At 38.1% G+C, this 20,221-nt stretch overlaps 2 protein-coding genes and 1 non-coding gene across 16 annotated transcripts in view; 2 read left to right on the forward strand and 1 right to left on the reverse strand.

The window, feature by feature from the left end:
- LOC139975821 (protein sidekick-1-like) overlaps positions 1-6,460 on the forward strand; it is an 84,202-nt gene extending 77,742 nt beyond the window's left edge. For all 14 annotated transcript variants that reach the window (XM_071984090.1, XM_071984131.1, XM_071984064.1 and 11 more), the window contains one exon: positions 696-6,460. In XM_071984090.1, the coding sequence (XP_071840191.1) occupies positions 696-890 (195 nt within the window). In that variant the 3' untranslated portion in view covers positions 891-6,460. The remainder of the gene's footprint in view (positions 1-695) is intronic.
- Positions 6,461-7,079: 619 nt separating this feature from the next.
- On the reverse strand, positions 7,080-7,152 carry Trnac-gca (transfer RNA cysteine (anticodon GCA)). Its single transcript has one exon. It is a non-coding gene; the product is annotated as a tRNA-Cys (tRNA).
- Positions 7,153-13,119: 5,967 nt separating this feature from the next.
- Positions 13,120-17,653, forward strand: LOC139975869 (zinc transporter ZIP3-like). The gene is made up of 2 exons (XM_071984142.1): positions 13,120-13,293; positions 14,436-17,653. Exon 2 carries the CDS (start codon positions 14,550-14,552, stop codon positions 15,585-15,587), a length of 1,038 nt encoding a protein of 345 aa, XP_071840243.1. The 5' UTR covers positions 13,120-13,293; positions 14,436-14,549; the 3' UTR covers positions 15,588-17,653.
- Positions 17,654-20,221: the final 2,568 nt, after the last annotated feature.

Below are 20,221 nucleotides of genomic sequence, written 5' to 3' on the forward strand. Positions count from 1 at the left end.
GTTGGTGGATTGAGTAATGTGTTTGGCGTATAAAACATTGCCACTTCATTAACTTAAAGGATGCCATTCATTTATGGTACCACTGCTTCCATAACTGGCAAAACCTTGTCATATAGTCTGCTTAATTGCAAACCAAGCACAGGGGCGGGGCGGGTGGGGGGGGGGTCAGAGGGGGTGCAGCACTTGTTACCTATTTCTTTAGTAGATGTACATACTATGACTAGTCTACTTATTTCACAAATGTGCTGGATTTATAATTATTAACTGCTAAGGCTATTATATATTATAAAGCTTATTGCAGCTTTTGAATATTCAACAGACATAATCAGGTAAATCCCACAAACACTACAAACAGTAATTGCTGAAACACAAATTTCATCCACTGGGAATTCTCTTCTTTTTGTACATCAATATCTTTCACACCTAGTAATGATAGATATCAATTCTTATTTTACTAGCTGGGTTGGATTCAGACTTCTCAAGCTCATATTTTTTCATAAAACTGATCACCCCCTCCCCCCCCCACTGAATAAAAAACAAAACATATTTGTGATGCACAATTAATGGGTCACAGTTTTTGCACTTTCCTTTCTCTCTTGCTGCATAGAGTCATCAAATATATAACAAAAACTATGGAGATGAAAGTACCATTAATTAGCTATTACCTTACTTTTTATTTTTTGCATGGTTTTCAGATGTTTGCTTCAACTGGCAGACGCCCAGAGAAAGAAGTATTTGATACTCTGAAAGCTAAGCCCAAAGTCTTGGAAAGTGAAACGTACATGATCATGAAACCGGCCATGCACCACAACAGGAAGTTCAGCAAGGATAATAATTCATCCCAAGAATACCTGAAAATGTCGATGACATATATAAGTGATGCTACATGAAGAATGGGGAAGAATGGTGCCTACTGGTAATTAACACTTGATTAGAGGAGCAGAGGTTGTCAGGGATGCTTGTAATAAAGTTTGAGGCAATCGATAGAACATGTCCGCGGCTTGGGCGGGAGTGGTATGGAGGATAACAGACTAAGGGAGGATTATGGAGGGTTTACGAGGTGTATCATAAGTCAGCTGTCTCTCTGCTTTCACCTTGTGGCGGAGCTAAGGGTATTGGTCAGGGGGGCGAGAATGGTCTGTAGGGGCGCTTTCGACACTATCTAAGATACTCCCTAGATTGCTGGGAATGACCGTTTTTCCGGGCCTTGCTAATTTGTAGGTAAAGGAAGAATAAATAGGTGTCATCGCCATTTTGTCTGAAAATTACACCAACAAAATGTTACAATTGTCAATAGGTACAGTATTTGAGAGCGCAATAAAAAAGTTAATAATTGCGAATAAGTTAAAAGTGGTTAAAAGCTGGAAAGGGCGCAAGCAGTCCATTTGAGTCCGTCAGGGGGGGGGGGGGCATTCGCCCCCTCTGACTGTATGGACGCTCCGCCACTGGCCTGCTCTCAGAGATTGAGGTAACGAAAATTCAAACCGAAACACCCTTAGTTTGTCCAACACATTAATTGGAGGCATGTATAGGCAGATGCAGTGACCTTCCTGTACATTAGACTGTGTGCTGCGGTATATAATTTATGCAATCACTATGCCTAGCACAATTACTCTGTTGAGTATATGATCACATTACAGAGAATCAAGATGTAGGCACATTGCAACTGAACATTGCTATATATTAGTGTTTGCACGGGTTACCCGGGTACCCGGGTACCCACCCGACGCGATTCTATCCGGTTCCGAATTTAATACCCGAATCCTATGCGAAGTGTGAATGTTTTAAAAAAAAATGCAAACCGATGGTTAGGCAGATTTCCCATTGACTTAGTGTGTTGTTAGGCTACCATGATGTGGAAGATAACAGCAATAACGAAAGCTTCCCATAGATATCTTATAACTGCGTCACAATTTCAGCTAATAAACAGATGGCTAGGCTAGATTACCCCCATTGACTTAGTGTGGTGTTAGGCAACCATGTGGTCGGACGTAACAGCAATAACGAAAGAAATCCATGGATGTCTTATAACTGCGTCACAACTTCAGCAAATAAACAGATGGTTAGGCTTAGCTAGATTTCTCATTGACTTAGTGTGGTGTTAGGCTACAATATGGAAGAAATTATTATTTATTCATTCGTTTATTTTATAGAAGGAAAGGCTAACAAGGAATTTTACGAGATGTTTATGGATTATAGACGGGCTAACAAAAAAATAGTAATCGCAAGTGGCTTTTTACTAATCGTTTTTTTCCAAATGCGATCAAATTTGCGCGAATCGCGCAATCTCGCGGCTAATGCGAACCATGGGCCTGCATAATAGATTGTAGTAGTAGTAACAACTGTTTAAGAGCTAAATTGGATATTTATATGGTTTGATCCAATAGACGAGCACGAGCAAGCATAAGCAGCGACGGCAGTGCGATGTTAGTAGTAATGCTAATTACAATTAAATAATTAATTTATTAACAAGTTAATGAAAGAAACAAAAGCAAATTTTAAATTATTGAGTGAGGTTTTATACCTTATCTTACACCTACGTATTTGAACATGGAAACATTGTCAGTAGAGAATATAATGCATTTATTACAGCATCCAATATGTAATTTCTTGAAAATCGTGGTACACGAGGGTAAACAATTTTTCCGGGTACCCGGATACCCGACGGGTAACGGCCCTCGGGTACCCGGTTCCCGATTTTTGGACCCGTGTAAACACTACTATATATACATTTTGTCTGTTCTACATGTCTGTTGGCAGGCAATTTCTTTCACTAAAATAGCTCTTAAATTTTCTTCTTTGTAATTTATATAATTTTTTTTCAGTTTATTGTGGTTTCTTTCTCATATTGTGCAATTTCATTCCTTGTTCAAATTTTGTAGATAAAGGTGATTGTTGTTCTCATCAGTTCTTTGATTTTTTATGTAATTCGTCAGACATTCCTACAAATGTTTTATATTTCTGTTCATTTTGTACATAACAATTACTGCAGGCACTAAATTTGACAATTCATTTATCTGTCACATCCTCACTAATAGCTTGTAAACACTTCAGGACAATAATGTATATATATTTATAACTTCACCACTTGGTAGAAAATGTTTCCAGCTCAGTAAAAATATTTCTGAAATATCATGTGACCTTCTTATGTATAGATATTCAGTTTCACCGTTTGAAATGATAAAAAGGTGTGGTTTATGGAAGCTTAAAAGTGCCATCAACATAAGAAAAACTTTGCCCCATAAGTTGACATTTTTCAGTAAATTTTGTGGATAACAAGATAATATCTTACCAAAGATCAGAAAAAATGTTGGATTGCTTAGTTGCTTTTTTTCTGCAAAATGTTTAATTGACAACTTATCGTATCTTGTCAATTCAACATTTTCTGCAAAATGTTCAATTCTTCACTTCATTCCAATTGAGCTGTTGAACAATTTTCTGCAAAATGTTCTGTTGAACAATTTTCTGCAAAGTGTTTAATTGACAACTTATCGTATCTCATCAATTCTTCACTTCATGCCAACTGAGCAATTGAACAATTTACTGCAAAATGTTTAATTGACAACTTATCGTATCTCGTCAATTCAACATTTTGCTGCAAAATGTAAAATTCTTCACTTCATGCCAACTGAGCAATTGAAAATTTTTCTGCAAAATGTTTAATTGACAACTTATCGTATCTCGTCAATTCAACATTTTGCTGCAAAATGTTCAATTCTTCACTTCATTCCAATTGAGCTGTTGAACAATTTTCTGCAAAATGTTCTGTTGAACAATTTTCTGCAAAGTGTTTAATTGACAACTTATCGTATCTCGTCAATTCTTCACTTCATGCCAACTGAGCAATTGAACAATTTACTGCAAAATGTTTAATTGACAACTTATCGTATCTCGTCAATTCAACATTTTCTGCAAAATGTTCAATTCTTCACTTCATGCCAACTGAGCAATTGAACAATTTACTGTAAAATGTTTAATTGACAACTTATCGAATCTCGTCAATTCAACATTTTGCTGCAAAATGTTCAATTCTTCACTTCATGCCAACTGAGCAATTGAACAATTTTCTGCAAAATGTTTAATTGACAACTTATCGTATCTCGTCAATTCAACATTTTGCTGCAAAATGTTCAATTCTTCACTTCATGCCAACTGAGCAATTGAACAATTTTCTGCAAAATGTTTAATTGACAACTTATCGTATCTCGTCAATTCAACATTTTCTGCAAAATGTTCAATTCTTCACTTCATTCCAATTGAGCAATTGAACAATTTTCTGCAAAATGTTTAATTGACAACTTATCGTATCTCGTCAATTCTTCACTTCATGCAAACTGAGCAATTGAACAATTTACTGTAAAATGTTTAATTGACAACTTATCGAATCTCGTCAATTCAACATTTTGCTGCAAAATGTTCAATTCTTCACTTCATGCCAACTGAGCAATTGAACAATTTTCTGCAAAATGTTTAATTGACAACTTATCGTATCTCGTCAATTCAACATTTTCTGCAAAATGTTCAATTCTTCACTTCATTCCAATTGAGCAATTGAACAATTTTCTGCAAAATGTTTAATTGACAACTTATCGTATCTCGTCAATTCAACATTTTTCTGCAAAATGTTCAATTGTTCACTTCATTCCATCTGAGCAATTGAACAATTTTCTGCAAAATGTTTAATTGACAACTTATCGTATCTCGTCAATTCAACATTTTCTGCAAAATGTTCAATTCTTCACTTCATTCCAATTGAGCAATTGAACAATTTTCTGCAAAATGTTTAATTGACAACTTATCGTATCTCGTCAATTCAACATTTTTCTGCAAAATGTTCAATTGTTCACTTCATTCCATCTGAGCAATTGAACAATTTTCTGCAAAATGTTTAATTGACAACTTATCGTATCTCGTCAATTCAACATTTTGCTGCAAAATGTAAAATTTTTCACTTCATTCCATCTGAGCAATTGAACAATTTTCTGCAAAATGTTTAATTGACAACTTATCGTATCTCGTCAATTCAACATTTTGCTGCAAAATGTAAAATTCTTCACTTCATTCCATCTGAGCTGTTGAACAATTTTCTGCAAAATGTTTAATTGACAACTTATCGTATCTCGTCAATTCAACTTATTTCTGCAAAATGTTCAATTGTTCACTTCATTCCAATTGAGCAATTGAACAATTTTCTGCAAATGTTAAATTGACAACTTATCGTATCTCGTCAATTCAACATTTTCTGCAAAATGTTCAATTGTTCACTTCATTCCATCTGAGCAATTGAACAATTTTCTGCAAAATGTTTAATTGACAACTTATCGTATCTCGTCAATTCAACATTTTCTGCAAAATGTTCAATTCTTCACTTCATTCCAATTGAGCAATTGAACAATTTTCTGCAAAATGTTAAATTGACAACTTATCGTATCTCGTCAACTCAACATTTTCTGCAAAATGTTAAATTGTTTACTTCATTCCATCTGAGCAATTGAACAATTTTCTGCAAAATGTTTAATTGACAACTCATCGTATCTCGTCAATTCAACAATTTTCTGCAAAATGTTCAATTGTTTACTTCATTCCATCTGAGCAATTGAACAATTTCTGCAAATGTTTAATTGACAACTTATCGTATCTCGTCAATTCAACATTTTCTGCAAAATGTTCAATTCTTCACTTCATTCCATCTGAGCAATTGAACAATTTTCTGCAAAATGTTAAATTGACAACTTATCGTATCATGTCAATTCAACATTTTTCTGTAATATCCCTTTTTGAACTCACAAGACTGTATAGACTTTTTTAAAGGTTTTATTCTGATAATATTCTGAACCCTTAACCTTCACTCTAGCATAAGATAGTAAGTCTCTGTTCATGCAAAATCATTTGGCAGTTACATATGCTGATGTACAGCTGCCATGATCTTTGTAAAGAGAATGCTCGATGCCTTAAGCATCCATTTCAGAGAGAAGAGAAAATTTACATAAGTCCCCTGTGGGACCAAGTTACACCATTACTTGTAGCCTCAAAAGCATGAACAATTTACATGCTCAGATTCCTTACACATCAGCCAGGACATCTTTGATAGTTAATTTCCTCTGCTGCATATTGATCACAAGCTAGGTTTACAAGACTCTGAAAGGCCCCAGCACTCCTTTCCCAAAGTCATTTCTCCTCTTATCAAGTTAATGGTTATTATGAATATCTTGCTTTTAATACATGTCTCACAAGAGTTTTCTATATTATGAGTACTTTGAATAAGTTTTAATTAATTTGAGATGTACGGACAAGTTAATTACCTTGAATTTTCTGTTTTATATGCTTTGATGTACATTGTTGTTTAACATATAATTCATGTTACCAGTTTGCCTTAGTTCATACATACCTATTATGTTGTCATATTGTGCTCTATTGTACATCACGTTAACACAAACGTTAAATACTTTTTGTATCCAAATGGAACTTTTCTCATGATTTTGTGGATTTGAGCAAATGCATATCATTCCATGGTCTCATGGAAATCACAAGGTTGTAACAAAAATCACCCCTCCCTCCCTCCCTTACCTTAGTTAAATTGATAGTATCAGCAAATTCAATCGCCCCAGCCCTAACCCAGCCCCACCCCAGCCCTACCCTTCCCCATACAATGACCAGAAAAGATTAATTTAATTTAAGTTTTTTCACTGTCCGTGATTTTCCAACTCGATCATTACGATTTCAATATATATATATATATATATATATATATATAAATAGAGTTGGTTGGTTGGTGTCTATCTTGTCGTAGAGTGCTCTGTGCTCAGTGGACAGAGCGGAATATGTGTTGATACTAGTTGAGACTAGTGGAACACTAGTAGTTGTAACTCGGAGTTTCACGCGTTTTAGCGATCGTCAGACAACAGTTGTCAGACAAGAGATCGTCAGACAACAGTTGTCTGACGATCGCTAAAACGCGTGAAACTCCGAGTTACAACTACAAGTGTTCCACTAGTCTCAACTAGTATCAACACATATATATATAAATATATATGAAAATCGTAATGAGTTGGAAAATCAAGCACAGTGAAAAAACTTCCAGCATCAACCGGGATTCGAACCCGGGCCTCCCGCTTTGCACGCGTACACCCTAACCAACTAGGCCATGGACGCTGATTGTATGTCCAGACGTCCGAAACGGGTAAGGAAGGTCGTAATTCCACTGTAGGCGTTGTCACCTGTGTCGAACAATATATATCCCCAGTCTTTTTAAAGATTTGCTTTATTTGCTCCACTTTTTGTGATTACGTAATCGACCTGCCACGGTCGTAAACCGACCTCAAGCTCTAAAATTAGCCTGCATAGCTTTTTAACACCATTATGCTCTTCGTGAAAACACTGTGTGGAAATAGGTTAATGTCTACAGTGTAGTTAATTATAGAGCATTCACACAAAGACCATCATACAAGAAAAAATATGTGGCAGGCGTTGCAGACTAATTGGAAAAAAGAGGTCATTTTACGACCAAGGCAGGTATAGGTCGATTAAGTCATCTCACTAGCAAAATATTCCATGATAGTGTGCAATTATTGGGGTCTACACAGCAGACATTTAACTACAGTAGCTTTAGCTACTGTGAATATAGAAGTGTCAAATAATGAAAACAAAGCGCCCTCGAAAATACGCTTCCCGGCAGCTTCGTCCAAACTACCATCGGTAATGGAGTGGTGATCCACAAGTAAGTAAATTGTAATCACAAAGCAGACAACCTTCAAAAGTACACTCGCACATCGTCTTCAAAAACATTCACGGCTGCGATGCACGATAACGTTTTAGTCTTATTTCGTAAGATCTAATGCAACGAACAACATTGGTCTTTATCACTCCAGAATCAGGTCTTTATGTAAGAGACCATAGGAAATACAGACACTATTGGCGAACGTGTCGTGAAACAAACTGAGCACTGAAATTAAAATACGCGTCTTCACGCCCCGTGAAAAGTGGAAGCAGTGAGTGTGAGTACCGGTAAACGCAACACAACTTCGTCTTAGGCCAATGGCTTGCTTCATTTCAGCCAGTTCTCCAACATCCCCTTACTACACTCAAAAACGTCTTTGCGAGTACACTACGAGTAATAGCTACTCTCTTAAAACACCATCGAATATACAAATTACAATGTGTTTACAGACTTTTACGTGCAATCTGAGAAATTGCAGGCTTGAGACCCATATTTTAGGGCTAGGTATTCGCAGCATAAAACACTCGGGAAGTGCCGTTTCCGGCCATCTGGGGGTTTGAAAACCCAAAATTTTCTTGTACGCTCCGCGCCAACGATGGTGGCGCTCCGCTTAGATAGTCTCTACACATTAGCCCCCCCCTCCATAATTTTCCCGTTCCGCCGCGCCTGGAAGGGAGCCTCCTCCCCTTAGACCCCCCCAGGACGGCGATCCGTATCCACCTAAGTGCCCCCCATCAAATGCTGGTGCCCCCTGTGCCCCCAGACTGAAAAGTCTGGTGACGCCACTGGGTAGTGCCAGCTGCAGAGGTTAAAATATAATTTAAAACAAGATTCATAACAACTAGTTTCTGAATTTTACCCTTTGTAGGAAGGGCCTGCACCAATTGTTGTCCATTTGGATCAATATAGGCTAACACACAGTGGCGGAGATTTCTTGGCAGAAGTGGGGGGGGGGGGGGGTTGCAGGCCATTGATGAAATAAAAAGTCATAACTGCTGGCTCACTATCTAAGTGGAGTGCCACCATAAGTTGGCGCGAAGTGCACAAGAAATTTTTGGCAAATATTAATTGCCTCCCAGATTGCAGTAAATGGCACTGCCCAGGCCTTGAAAAGCTGCATTTAACCAGGGGGGTATGCAGGATTTTCTAACCCGGGGGACACGTATTACTATCTAAGCGGAGCGCCACCATTGGTTGGCGCGCAGCATACAAGCAAATTTCTGGTTTTGGTACCCCCAGATCACCGGAAATGGCACTTCTCGGGCTTGAAACTGACCAACCATATGTACACTTTTGCCTGAGAACCAAGTTTTTTTCAAATACTTTTTTTTTCATCTATAACCTTTTTGAAGATTGTCACCAGTCACACATCATGTTCGACTTCATCACATATCCTGTGGATCATTGCTTTTGTAGGTGATTCTTCATCGCGGCCCACAATATCCGTCAGCCCCATTGTTCAGAATTTGAAAATTCACAATTCTCGTGAATAAATTCACTTCAAAACATACCCATAATGTTGCACAAAATATCATCTATGGACAACCGATATAGAAAAACCCCCTTCAAAACCTAACAGACGGGTCAAAATTGCACGAGTATGATGAAGAATGTTGGTTAGGGAAATTTCGAAAATTCAGACGGCTACTAAAATATTTCGTTGAAGGAAATAAAAATATACCAGATATTTCCGAAACCGAACACTACACACATCGACAGTTGTCAGCATGGGCGCAGATCAGTCTTGGATAATGGTGGGGACGCGTGTCTGTTCTATGACACTAAGCGGAGGGCGACCATGGGTTCGCGCGTAGCGTACGACTTTTTGGGGCAAATATACCTCCCAGATCGCCGGAAATAACACTTCCCAGACCCAAAAATGCTCCAAAACCTCCTTAAATTTGAGATCACATGGCTTAGAAATTTAAGTTGGGGGAAACACATGGGCGTCTGCAGAAAAGAAAAATCAGGGGACAAATAATCCAAGTAGACTTTTGTATACGATGGGTCTGGGTCCTCTCCCAGAAAACAATTATAGACTGCCGCAAATGTGATTTTCTTCCAAAATTTAACAACTATGGATAAATGTAATAAAATGAGAACTGCTGCATGTCATTTGCACAGTGCTGGATCAAACTGCGCCAAAGTTCAATACAGGGAAATTTGCAATGCAGCGTTTTGTCAAGACAAATTGGTGGGGACACGGTATATCATGTCCCCACCACTGAAAAAGTTTGTGGGGACGCGTCCCGCTGTCCCCACCAGGATCTGCGCCCATGGTCCGTCTAGCTAATTCATTTCTGAAATAAGTAAAAACTACTCTCGGTGAAAGTCTGTGTCGTTTTTGGTGTTATTTAGTAACAAATTGTGACACGGTTAGACATGCGCGTAGAGAGGAATTTGCCAAGGGACTCGGGCGAAGCTTGTAGGCAAACTATCTAAGCGTGGCGCCACCATGAGTTGGCGCGAAGCGTAAAAGAAAATTTGGCCGAAAAAGCCTCCCAGATCGCTGGAAATGGCACTTCCCAGGCATCTAAGCATTTTCTATTTTGAAATTACTAGCGATATCATAAAAAAATATGCTCTTATATCCACAAAAAAACTATGCCACCAAATATTGGGGGGGGGGTGGATATTAGATACTATATCCCCACCTAAAATATTGGGGGGACATGTCCCCCCGTCCTCCCCCCCCCCCCCCATGATCGCCGCCCATGATCCCGCCTACCTGTCGTTGAACAATGTATGTTTTTTTTTTCTGGAGGTAGCTGAGTACTGTGTTAAAATATTAAATACGGTAACTAAATAGGAGCTTAAAAAATATACTGTCCTATTTTCCCCTTCAAAGTGATGTTACCATTTTTTCTTCTTCTAATTTACCAAATTTTTGGGGAAGTGTAAATTTCTAAAACGTGGGATTATAAAATAAAGAATGTTTAGATGCAACTTGCAAGGCCTCAGAAGTGCCGTTTCCGGCAATCTGAGAGGCATTTTTTTGCCAAATTTTTTTTTGTACGCTACGCGCCAACAGATGATGGCGCTCCGCTTAAATAGTCTCACGGGAACTTTCGGGCACAAAAATTTCTGCCCCCCCCCCAACTGAAATGGTCCCGTACGCTTATGTCGGTACTATTTTACCTCGTTTGTTTTTGGGGTTTAAAAGTGATATTGAATGAGGTGTCTCAAGTTAGCAAGAGGCCAGGGAACCAGAATGAACACTCGGGAAGGGCCGTTTCCGGCCATCTGGGGGGTTTGTAAAACCAAATATTTTCTTGTACGCTCCGCGCCAACTGATGGTGGCGCTCCGCTCAGATAGTCGTGCCTACAACTTTGAAAATCCATATCAATCGCAAAAAGGCCCCCTCTCCCCTTTCAAATTCCTGGCTACGTCGCTGCATGACGTAGGCCTACTGTTATACTTAAACGCAACCAAGAGAGTGGTTATAAAATATAGCTGGGGATACCAAACGGATATTTACGCTAATTTCATTTAGCCTGCGTTGTTTTTTCAACTGAAAAAAATGTTCCTTCTTTAGAAAAGAAAGAGGTATTTCTACTGATAGTTAAATTACCTATATAATCCTCTTTTCGGTGAGGTGACAGTTTTTGAACTGAAGGACTAAGTTACCAGTAATATGGAAGCATATCCAAGTCACGAGCAATGCATCGCATTCGTTTTGGATTTCCCCCTCACTGTACTGCGAACACAAATCGTGACCGGGATTATATTTTGCAACAGGATGTGCTAAAATCCCGGTTGTGTAAGATAGGTAGGCCTATAACCTACAAGGCGATATTTCAGCCCCTTCACTCCACGAAGAATGGTTACGCGCCTGAACATAGCGATAGTTGTTTGTCTTTTCGGTGATTACTGTGCCAGCCCCCCCCCCCACCCAAAAACCAACAACTTAAAGCAGCATTTTGCGTCCTTTTCTATGATTTTTCTCAACCTCACTGACTCCACTATGCCATAACGACATACATAACTAGCTTATCTTTTTAAATCTTACTTCAAATGGTGGCATAAAAGTCGAATTGCAACTTTCAACTTTGGTTTTCTCCAAGATATTTTCCGTTGGGATCCCAATGAACCTCGCCCATAATATGAATATTTAAACACTACGAACGTCATTGACCAATACGTAATTAAACACCAAGCTTGAGTTGTGTACAGTCTATATGGCAGTTGTACCAGGTAGTTCCATAACAACTCCCTGGTTGTACCAACGCAAAGTCTTGAATCTATTTTAGCAACTGGCTCATAACTAAACCTATATCTGATTGGTTGAATTCAAACAAGTGGGTTTGGGGGAACTGTATGCGATTAATTTTAAACGTGGAATCTGTCGTGGACACTCATCTCATTATCTGCAAATATCCTTAATTACTCGCCAATTAACGTTGTTGGCAGGAAAAAAACTTGGCTAATATCTTAGTTTGCTGTTTTGTGATTGATATATGTAAAAAAATCGATGGACATGTCAAAAAAGTAGAAAACGGCGACCAAACGCAAAATGCTGCTTTGAACAGACACGAGTGCTGTGCCCAATTTCTTTAAATGTCAGTGTCCCCACCCCCTCCCCCCTCTCCAGCAATTCCTGACTATAAGAGTCCGCGGAGAGCATGTGGTGTAGGATGGTACTTTTGAGTGGGGGGGGGGGTGAAGACTGATGGCCGGCCTGCATGGGGGAGGGGTCTAAGGGGAACGAGTGTCCCCCTCCCCTTTGGATTTTTTTTTTGCATTTCCAGGTGGCCTCAGATGCAATTTGGTGCAATATAGCACACTTCAACACCCACTCCATTTCATTTTGTAAATAATTTTGCATTTTCACCTGGCCTTAGATGCAATTTGGTGCTCCAAATGAGATTTTTTTCTCATTTGGAAATGAAAAAGTGGTTTTCTGACTTGCGAAGCGGGGGCGGAATGATACTTCCGCTCCATATTTTTCACGGGGGGCTGGCGCCCCCAGTCCCCCGGTTCCTACTCCCTTGGCGGAGAGGTCAATCAATAAAGTACTGCGGTACTTGTACTCACATAGAGATGAGAGAGCCACAAATGACCAGCGCGATAACAATTTACTAGTTAAACGAGAATCTAAATAAAAAAGTACTAAATCCAAAATGTCAAAAGGGTGCCTTTTACAAAGGTCTCCATGGTTACATAACTTGTGCAAACTATTGATAATATGTAACATTTATTACTTTTAATTACGAATTATTTGTTTGGTATTCCATTTTTTGAATAAACAAATTAATTTTTATTTCAAAGGTCTATATGGGCGGGCTTTCCTGCCAGTGTGTATACTAACGTTGTACTGGCTTGACACATGGATATATCTGTCTAGCATATTTGATATGGTATCTGGCCAACACGCAGATCATGGCAATCAGTACGTGTCGAAAATGATGTATACAAACTGAAAAAAAATGAACTCGAGCTCGCAGTGCTAGTGTCGAACTAGTTCAAGGTCCAACAACAGTTAAGCAACCAGCAGATTGATACAGTACAGCAAATGACAATATTCTACTAAATTTTCATCAAACAAGTCAAGACACATCTTTTGAGAAATGCAGAGGTAAGGAAGTACACTGGCTTGTTTATAGTAATACTTGTTTTCTTCTAAACACCAGCCAATTCTTATAACTTTGTTAGGCTTGTCCCTACATTATGAATGTTTTACGTTAATAAACATGTCTACAGCAAGTTAGGCCAAACGTTAGAGAGCACGTATTGATGGCATGTACTCAGTGTAGGTTACTGTAGCCTAACAACACCAATAAGCATAACGTAATTTAAGCTTTGTGTAAATCTAAACCGTCTCAATTTCGCGCATCAAAACTAAGCATTGATTATAGTGTTTTGCCGATATCGATATTTTTAAACTGCAAGAATGAAGGTCAAATCGCACTTTAGGTCATGCATTATTATATAGGCCTAGGCCCACATAAAGTATCAAAATTCTAATCGGTTACCGAGGTACGTTATTAGTTTAGTAGAAAAAGAGGATCAGGAGGGACATTCAAGGACCCTATGGGAGAGAAAGACTCTGAAGATACAAAAAATCAGACCCGATTACAATGCTTAAAGTGCTTGTCCAAAGCATTCTTAAACCCATTCACAATCACACTACATCACTTGCAAGTACAACTGTCTCAGGCATAAGTTATTACCGTTTGCACTTACTCACAAACAGTAACCACTTGTATAACTCTCATTTGTGGAATCCTGTGAGTAAATTAGGGAAAATATATAGGCCTATGTGCGCATATATAGGCCCTAGTTCTTACCGCATTTTTTAAATAAACGATCATTTTCCCCACTAAGTTGATATGCATGAAACTGCTAGCACTTTTTATCTTTGAATAACACAAGCCTATCCTTTCTGTTAGTCAGTTTTTTGATTTGTTACTCTGTTTGAACAGCTGTAGGTTCAACACTTAGGCTTAGTGTTACAAAATTGTAATAACACAGTTTCATCATGTTTGTCCCATGAACTGTATAAACACTAGCAAATGCATGCCCTTTAACATCAATAAGTCCTAAAGTGGTGCTAATCCCTCCCACCCACCATAATTCTTCCCTAATAAATTGTAGTCCTATTATTTGATCTGCACAGTACAGTATGTTACTTCCTATAGTAGATTAACTATGTGTATGGTAGGCCTATTGCTTGATCTGTGTATAGTACAGTACAACTGTTGACTTTTTCTTCAATAGATTACAAGCAGCCATCGTTCTAAAGCAGATGAACCATAATGAGAGGGAAGATTGTTAACAGATCCATTGGAAAGTATATTTTCATTGAAACCAAAAGAAGATAATCTTGTCAAAATGGAAAACCTGACGCTTCAGTTGATTTCAGTGAGTGCCATATTTTTGTCTACGTTCCTGTCCACGTTGCTACCCCTGAAGGTAATTGGGACCACGAGTGGATCCAGCTCAGGGGCCTCTAAATCAGAGAGATTTATAAGTGTGTGCAATTGCCTGGCAGGTGGCGTATTCCTTACAACCTGTTTCTTAGGTCTGATTCCATCAGCTCACCAGAAGTTTGACCACATTCGGGACACCATGTCCGCAAAAAACACGTATCCCATAACAGAAGCAGTGGTGCTAGCAGGATTTTACATGATTTTGATATTAGAGAGAACAGTATCTGCAGTTCGAGAATTTGGATGTAAGAAAGACAACTCCTATTTGTTTGAAATGGACCAACTTTTACCCCATCACAGTGGCCAACAAGACTCTTCTGAATCGGAAGACGAAATCGATCTGTTTGAGATGCAACCTATCAAACACAGTTCCCACAAAGAAAATGGCAAGGTAGGTTCCTCCTCATCAGCGAAAAAGGCAAATAGGAACTGGGACTCTGGTCACAGTCATACGCAGAATGTCAGTTCGCAGAATCTTGGCAGATCTTTCATACTTCTGTTAGCTCTGTCGGTACATTCAGTCTTTGAGGGCATGGCTCTTGGGGTTCAAGAGAATCAGAAGAACACATTGTACCTCCTGGCAGCCATCTTGATCCATGAAACACTAGCAGGATTTGCTCTTGGGTCAAATATGGTCAGGAATGGCACCTCTGCGTGCTTACTCTGTTTCTACAGCTCTGTGTTTTCGGTGATGATTCCTATCGGTATAGTCATTGGTCTCGCCATCAATGGGAACAAGAGCTTCCCTGCTGAAGTAGCCTCAGCCACTACTCAAGCACTTGCCGCTGGGGTCTTCATCTTCATTACATTCTTTGAAATATTTGGACACGAATTTGACAAGCAACAGGATTGGCTGTTGAAAGTCATCGCCTCTCTCATTGGATTTTTGCTACTGGCCGGCTTAGAGGCCATATTAATATTTAAATTTGACACTTTATAGAAGTAAAATTTCCATGTATTCCTTTTTTAAAAACCAAACCAAATAATCAGCTTAATTATTTCTATTCCATGACATTAAAGAGATGATTTATAGTGGTGTGGGATGACCAGCCATCTTAGGTCCAATGAACATTTAATATGACCAAACCAACATGACATGCCTACGTTGCAATATTACTGTAGGTACAAACAATATTCTGACCATGTAGTATTGTACTAAATTGCGATTGGTATTGTTCAAAGTACCGTATGCTGTTTGTCATATTAAGAACTTTGCAAGGTCAGTGACTGGTCAGATCTGGTTGCATATGTTAATTGGAACTGATACACTATTGAACTCACAAGAGTCGTTGCAAACTACAGTTTTAGAGGCAATATTATTTACTGTTAAACTTTAGTGCACAGTAGCAGCTGTAAGGACTTTGAATAATTCCACTTGTAATGTACTGTGGTTTGTGTGTGTTCAATCTTACCATACATCTTTGCAATTGTATAGCAATTTGCCCATGTTGCAATGCGATACCAGAAAAATAATTCCCTGCCACATACTGATGCATATTGAATTAATTCCTCAGAAACTGTTTAATGTACTACACCTTTGTATAGTAGCAGGTGTACCTGGTCCTAGCATACTTTGCATATAGAGAAATGGGCAGAAATTGCTACAGTACTTGCTTCAAATATTGTGAATGCACCAAATTTTGGCAAGCTCTTACATTCCTTTGGTTAGAAAATTGTGCAAGTAATACACTTACTGTATGTTTATGAATCCAAGCAACTGCTTTTGTACAATCTAAACAATGAAAAAGGCCAACTGCGACGAGATGTGAAAGGCAAAACTTTCATTCATTGGAAAAATTACGTTAGAAATTTTCCCCCAGTAAAATAAGTATTGTGACCATTTCATGATTTCAGTATATTCTTTTTCACTTTTTTTTTTCATTTTGTTTAAATTCCAGTATGAATATAAATTTATAAACTTGAGAACTTGAGTTACCTTTGCATTTGCTGACATTGCAGTGCAACCTGCATAAATCTTGCATGAAACTTTTTTTAAAGATTTTTATATAAATTGTGGCAATATTTAAAGATTATTAATAACTTGTACTGTAAATAGTACTGTGTACTGTATTATAGTTCTAACTGCTATCAAGAAACTTATTTTTTGCTCTTGTTTAGAGTAAAGCTGAGAAATAATCTGAAGAAAGGTATTTTCATTATATCGCATAACAGATTATGAATTTAAGTGACCAGTTTTTTTACTGCAGAATGTACTGTAGTACTGTACATGGATGAAAGTGATGGCCTTTAAATATGATTTTCAAGTTAGTCCAATACAAGTGAATTATCAGCACTTGCCTAAACCTACAGTAACAAAGTTAAAAACAAAAAAGTCAAGTTTCTTTACATTGAGCTGAATCCTTGTTGTCAAGGGCAATAGGAATCAATGCAATGGTGATTGCACCCATGGATGTATATTCCATAAAGCTTTGCCATTCAAGTCAGTTACAGTGTGAACATAATGACAAAGAGTTTTACATGCTGCTTGACAATATTAAACATTGTTGAGTTTTGGTTGCATCATTTGCACGGTCTTTCATTTCAATCCCAAACTTGATGACTTCATACCAAACTGTTCACCTTCGTCATTTCTAAAGGATGTTGACATTGTTCATCAGATCCTGGTATTCTGTATGCAACATTAATTTGTTGTGTTCTGTACGTCAAGGTTTGTATCTTAGTTAAACAGGTCCAGTAAGTTTTGTAATGCTTAGTAAATACTTGAAAAGTATTCAAGAAACGACACCAAAGCATACAGTATCACTTGTATAATTTGTTTAATATGATGAAGAGATCAAGTTTAAGATATTATGTGTACTGTATAAAAATGTATAGTAGTTCTCACACAGAAAGCAGGTTCATATTCATGCCATAAATGTTCAGAACTACAGTAATCTCAATCAATCAGACTCATTTGTTGGGTTTTGCATCAATGTACAGTATATACAGTATGATTAGGGATGCACCGGATCCAAATTTTTGGATCCGGCCGGAACCGGATTTTGCCGGATAGTACATGAAATCCGGCCGGTTAAAATCCGGCCGGACACCGGATTTTTTCATTACACAAAAGAAAATCATTAATAAGAAGTAGAAGTATGAAACAAGGAGCAAATCTTAGGTGAGGTATACGCATATTATAAAGAAGGTGGTTTTTGTGGAATTTAAAAAAATTCAGATGTATTTAGCCTTATAAGAGATTGTTTCACACATAAATATTCAGAGAAAACTTGAATGCCAACAATAATGGGAAAGTAAAGATTCAATGGAACAGTATTTTGACTGAGAAGTATATGAATGGTCTATTTTAACTGCACAATATTAAATATTGATATTAAATATTTTGAAAAATATCCGGCCGGAACCGGAACCGGATAATTCCTCACTATCCGGCCGGATAGTCCGGCCGGACCGGATATCCGGTGCATCCCTATATATGATGTGCTTCATTCCTTTTCTGACAATATTTAAATTGTTTTAGGCACCAAATTTGTCAAAACTACTGTACTGTATTCTAAAGAATTTGGCAGCTGATTGTGTCAAGATTTTGCTTTAAATATGCTGTATTTTGTGTGGGAAACCACATCCTGATGATCAAACACAGTTTCTTGTTAACAAACAATATCTTTGTAAGTTCTATGTTGGTTATCATCATAACCATTGAGTAGAAATGTCCTTGTTGTTTTTTGTACAAATCATTTTTACATAGCTGGATATATGCCAATCCCCCAAGTTCACACCAGTTACAACCCCTTCCCCCATTCTCCCCCTCCTCCGCCTCCCCTCCTCTCATATATTACTTCAAAAGATATTAAAGCTATGTGTACATTGTTGCCTTTTCCAAACAGCAATATCACCTTCTGAACACTAAATCATTTGAATTATTGTTGTCCCATAAAGGTGGATGATCACCATTTAGTTTATATATTGTACAGCTCAGCTTAAACTATATACCTGTATGTATCATTTAGGATACAGGCAATATTAAGTTCACCAATTAACTGATACACTATCTCAAAATGTACACAGCACTGGTCCCAGTGTGTAGAATGCATCTATTTCACACCCACTGTAAAGTACAATATATGTTACCAGTCTGATTTATTGTCTTCCTTTACTCTCTGACCTACAGTAGTTAAATGTCACTGAGATCAACTGATACCTTGACAGCAGTTATTTCTCAATCAGTTCTGTTGGAAGCAGATACCAAGCCATAACCAGACCTATAGTTTCAGGTAGTTTGTTTGTGTTTGGATATCAGCAATGTTGACATGAAATGTTACTGTTTACATTTACTTATAAACATCATGCATAAACTTTGTACAGATTACTGTATGGGCCTTGATTTGAGTTTGATCCTTCTGGTACTGTAGGCTTTTATATCAACCTATTTCACCACCTGGGTTAAATTTCTCAGGTACTGTTGGTTTTTACCATCAATTTGTTTCACCACCTTGGTTAAGTTTCTCTGGTACTGTGAGTTTTTGATATCAACTTGTTTCACCACCTGTTGTTAAATTTGTTCTTGTGTAGTACCATGAGGCACAGTTAATACATAAAATGTTTCAAGAGCTTCCAATCATGAAAGGATGGCATGCCTGACTATGATGACAGTCTTAGTTTTGTTCTAAGGATAATCAATTGACTGAATTGCTTGTATATCTGTGAAAGGGATTGGTTTATGGTTTAGTATGGGCCATGTTTGTGTGCTCTGTTCAACATGTGCAGAAGATATCCTAGTAGGTGAAGCTATCAACACTGTTACTTACCTCATCCTGTACAGATGGCTACTGTTGCTAGAATATAACATACAAAGTAAAGTATAGCTACTCTGACCACCTTAGTGCCTTTTAGCTGGTCACCCAAAATAGTGCAGTCCTGTTTTTTTTGGGATAAAGTTTCAAATGTACAGTGATGTGTTGTGGAGCAATTGCCTTGACATATAGTGGTAGTTGCACCACCAGTCACAAACAAACTGGTATCTGATTTCAGTACATCATTTGCCTCGGATTCCCTTCAGCTCAAAGTACAGTTTTGTGTTTTAAATTTAACATGCTGAGGACATAGTTAGAAGTGAACAAGTTTCTGTCTTACAGATAGTTTTGCTTTCAGTGTGTGTGCACACATGTACCGGTTGCATATCGTATATAGTATATATATAGTAAAGACAGTTCTGTGGTAAATTTACATTGTAGAGCAGTACCTAATATATCCATGCATTAGTATACTGTGGACCACACTTTGTCTATTAAAGCACTGTATTGTAGGGTTATGGTTCCTAACATGTGGGTCTGTAGAGCGTTAATGTTATGGAGTATGACCTGACTGTAAGGTAATACATGTACATGTATCCATTAAAGGGTGTGAAGATTCGCGCAAAAAGAAACGTCTAATGCCGGTAATCTGACCTGGTTTTGAATGAGGTGCAACAGAAGTGTTAGACACCACCATCGATCCCAGAAAATACACACACACAGCTTGCTACAGTAGGTAATTAGACACTAGTGTACAGTCAGTACATACACTATGCATCAGCTGCGGTCAATACCCACAGTATAGTGTACAAACAATACA

Source organism: Apostichopus japonicus, chromosome 2, assembly GCF_037975245.1.
Source record: "Apostichopus japonicus isolate 1M-3 chromosome 2, ASM3797524v1, whole genome shotgun sequence".
Classification (NCBI taxonomy): domain Eukaryota; kingdom Metazoa; phylum Echinodermata; class Holothuroidea; order Aspidochirotida; family Stichopodidae; genus Apostichopus; species Apostichopus japonicus.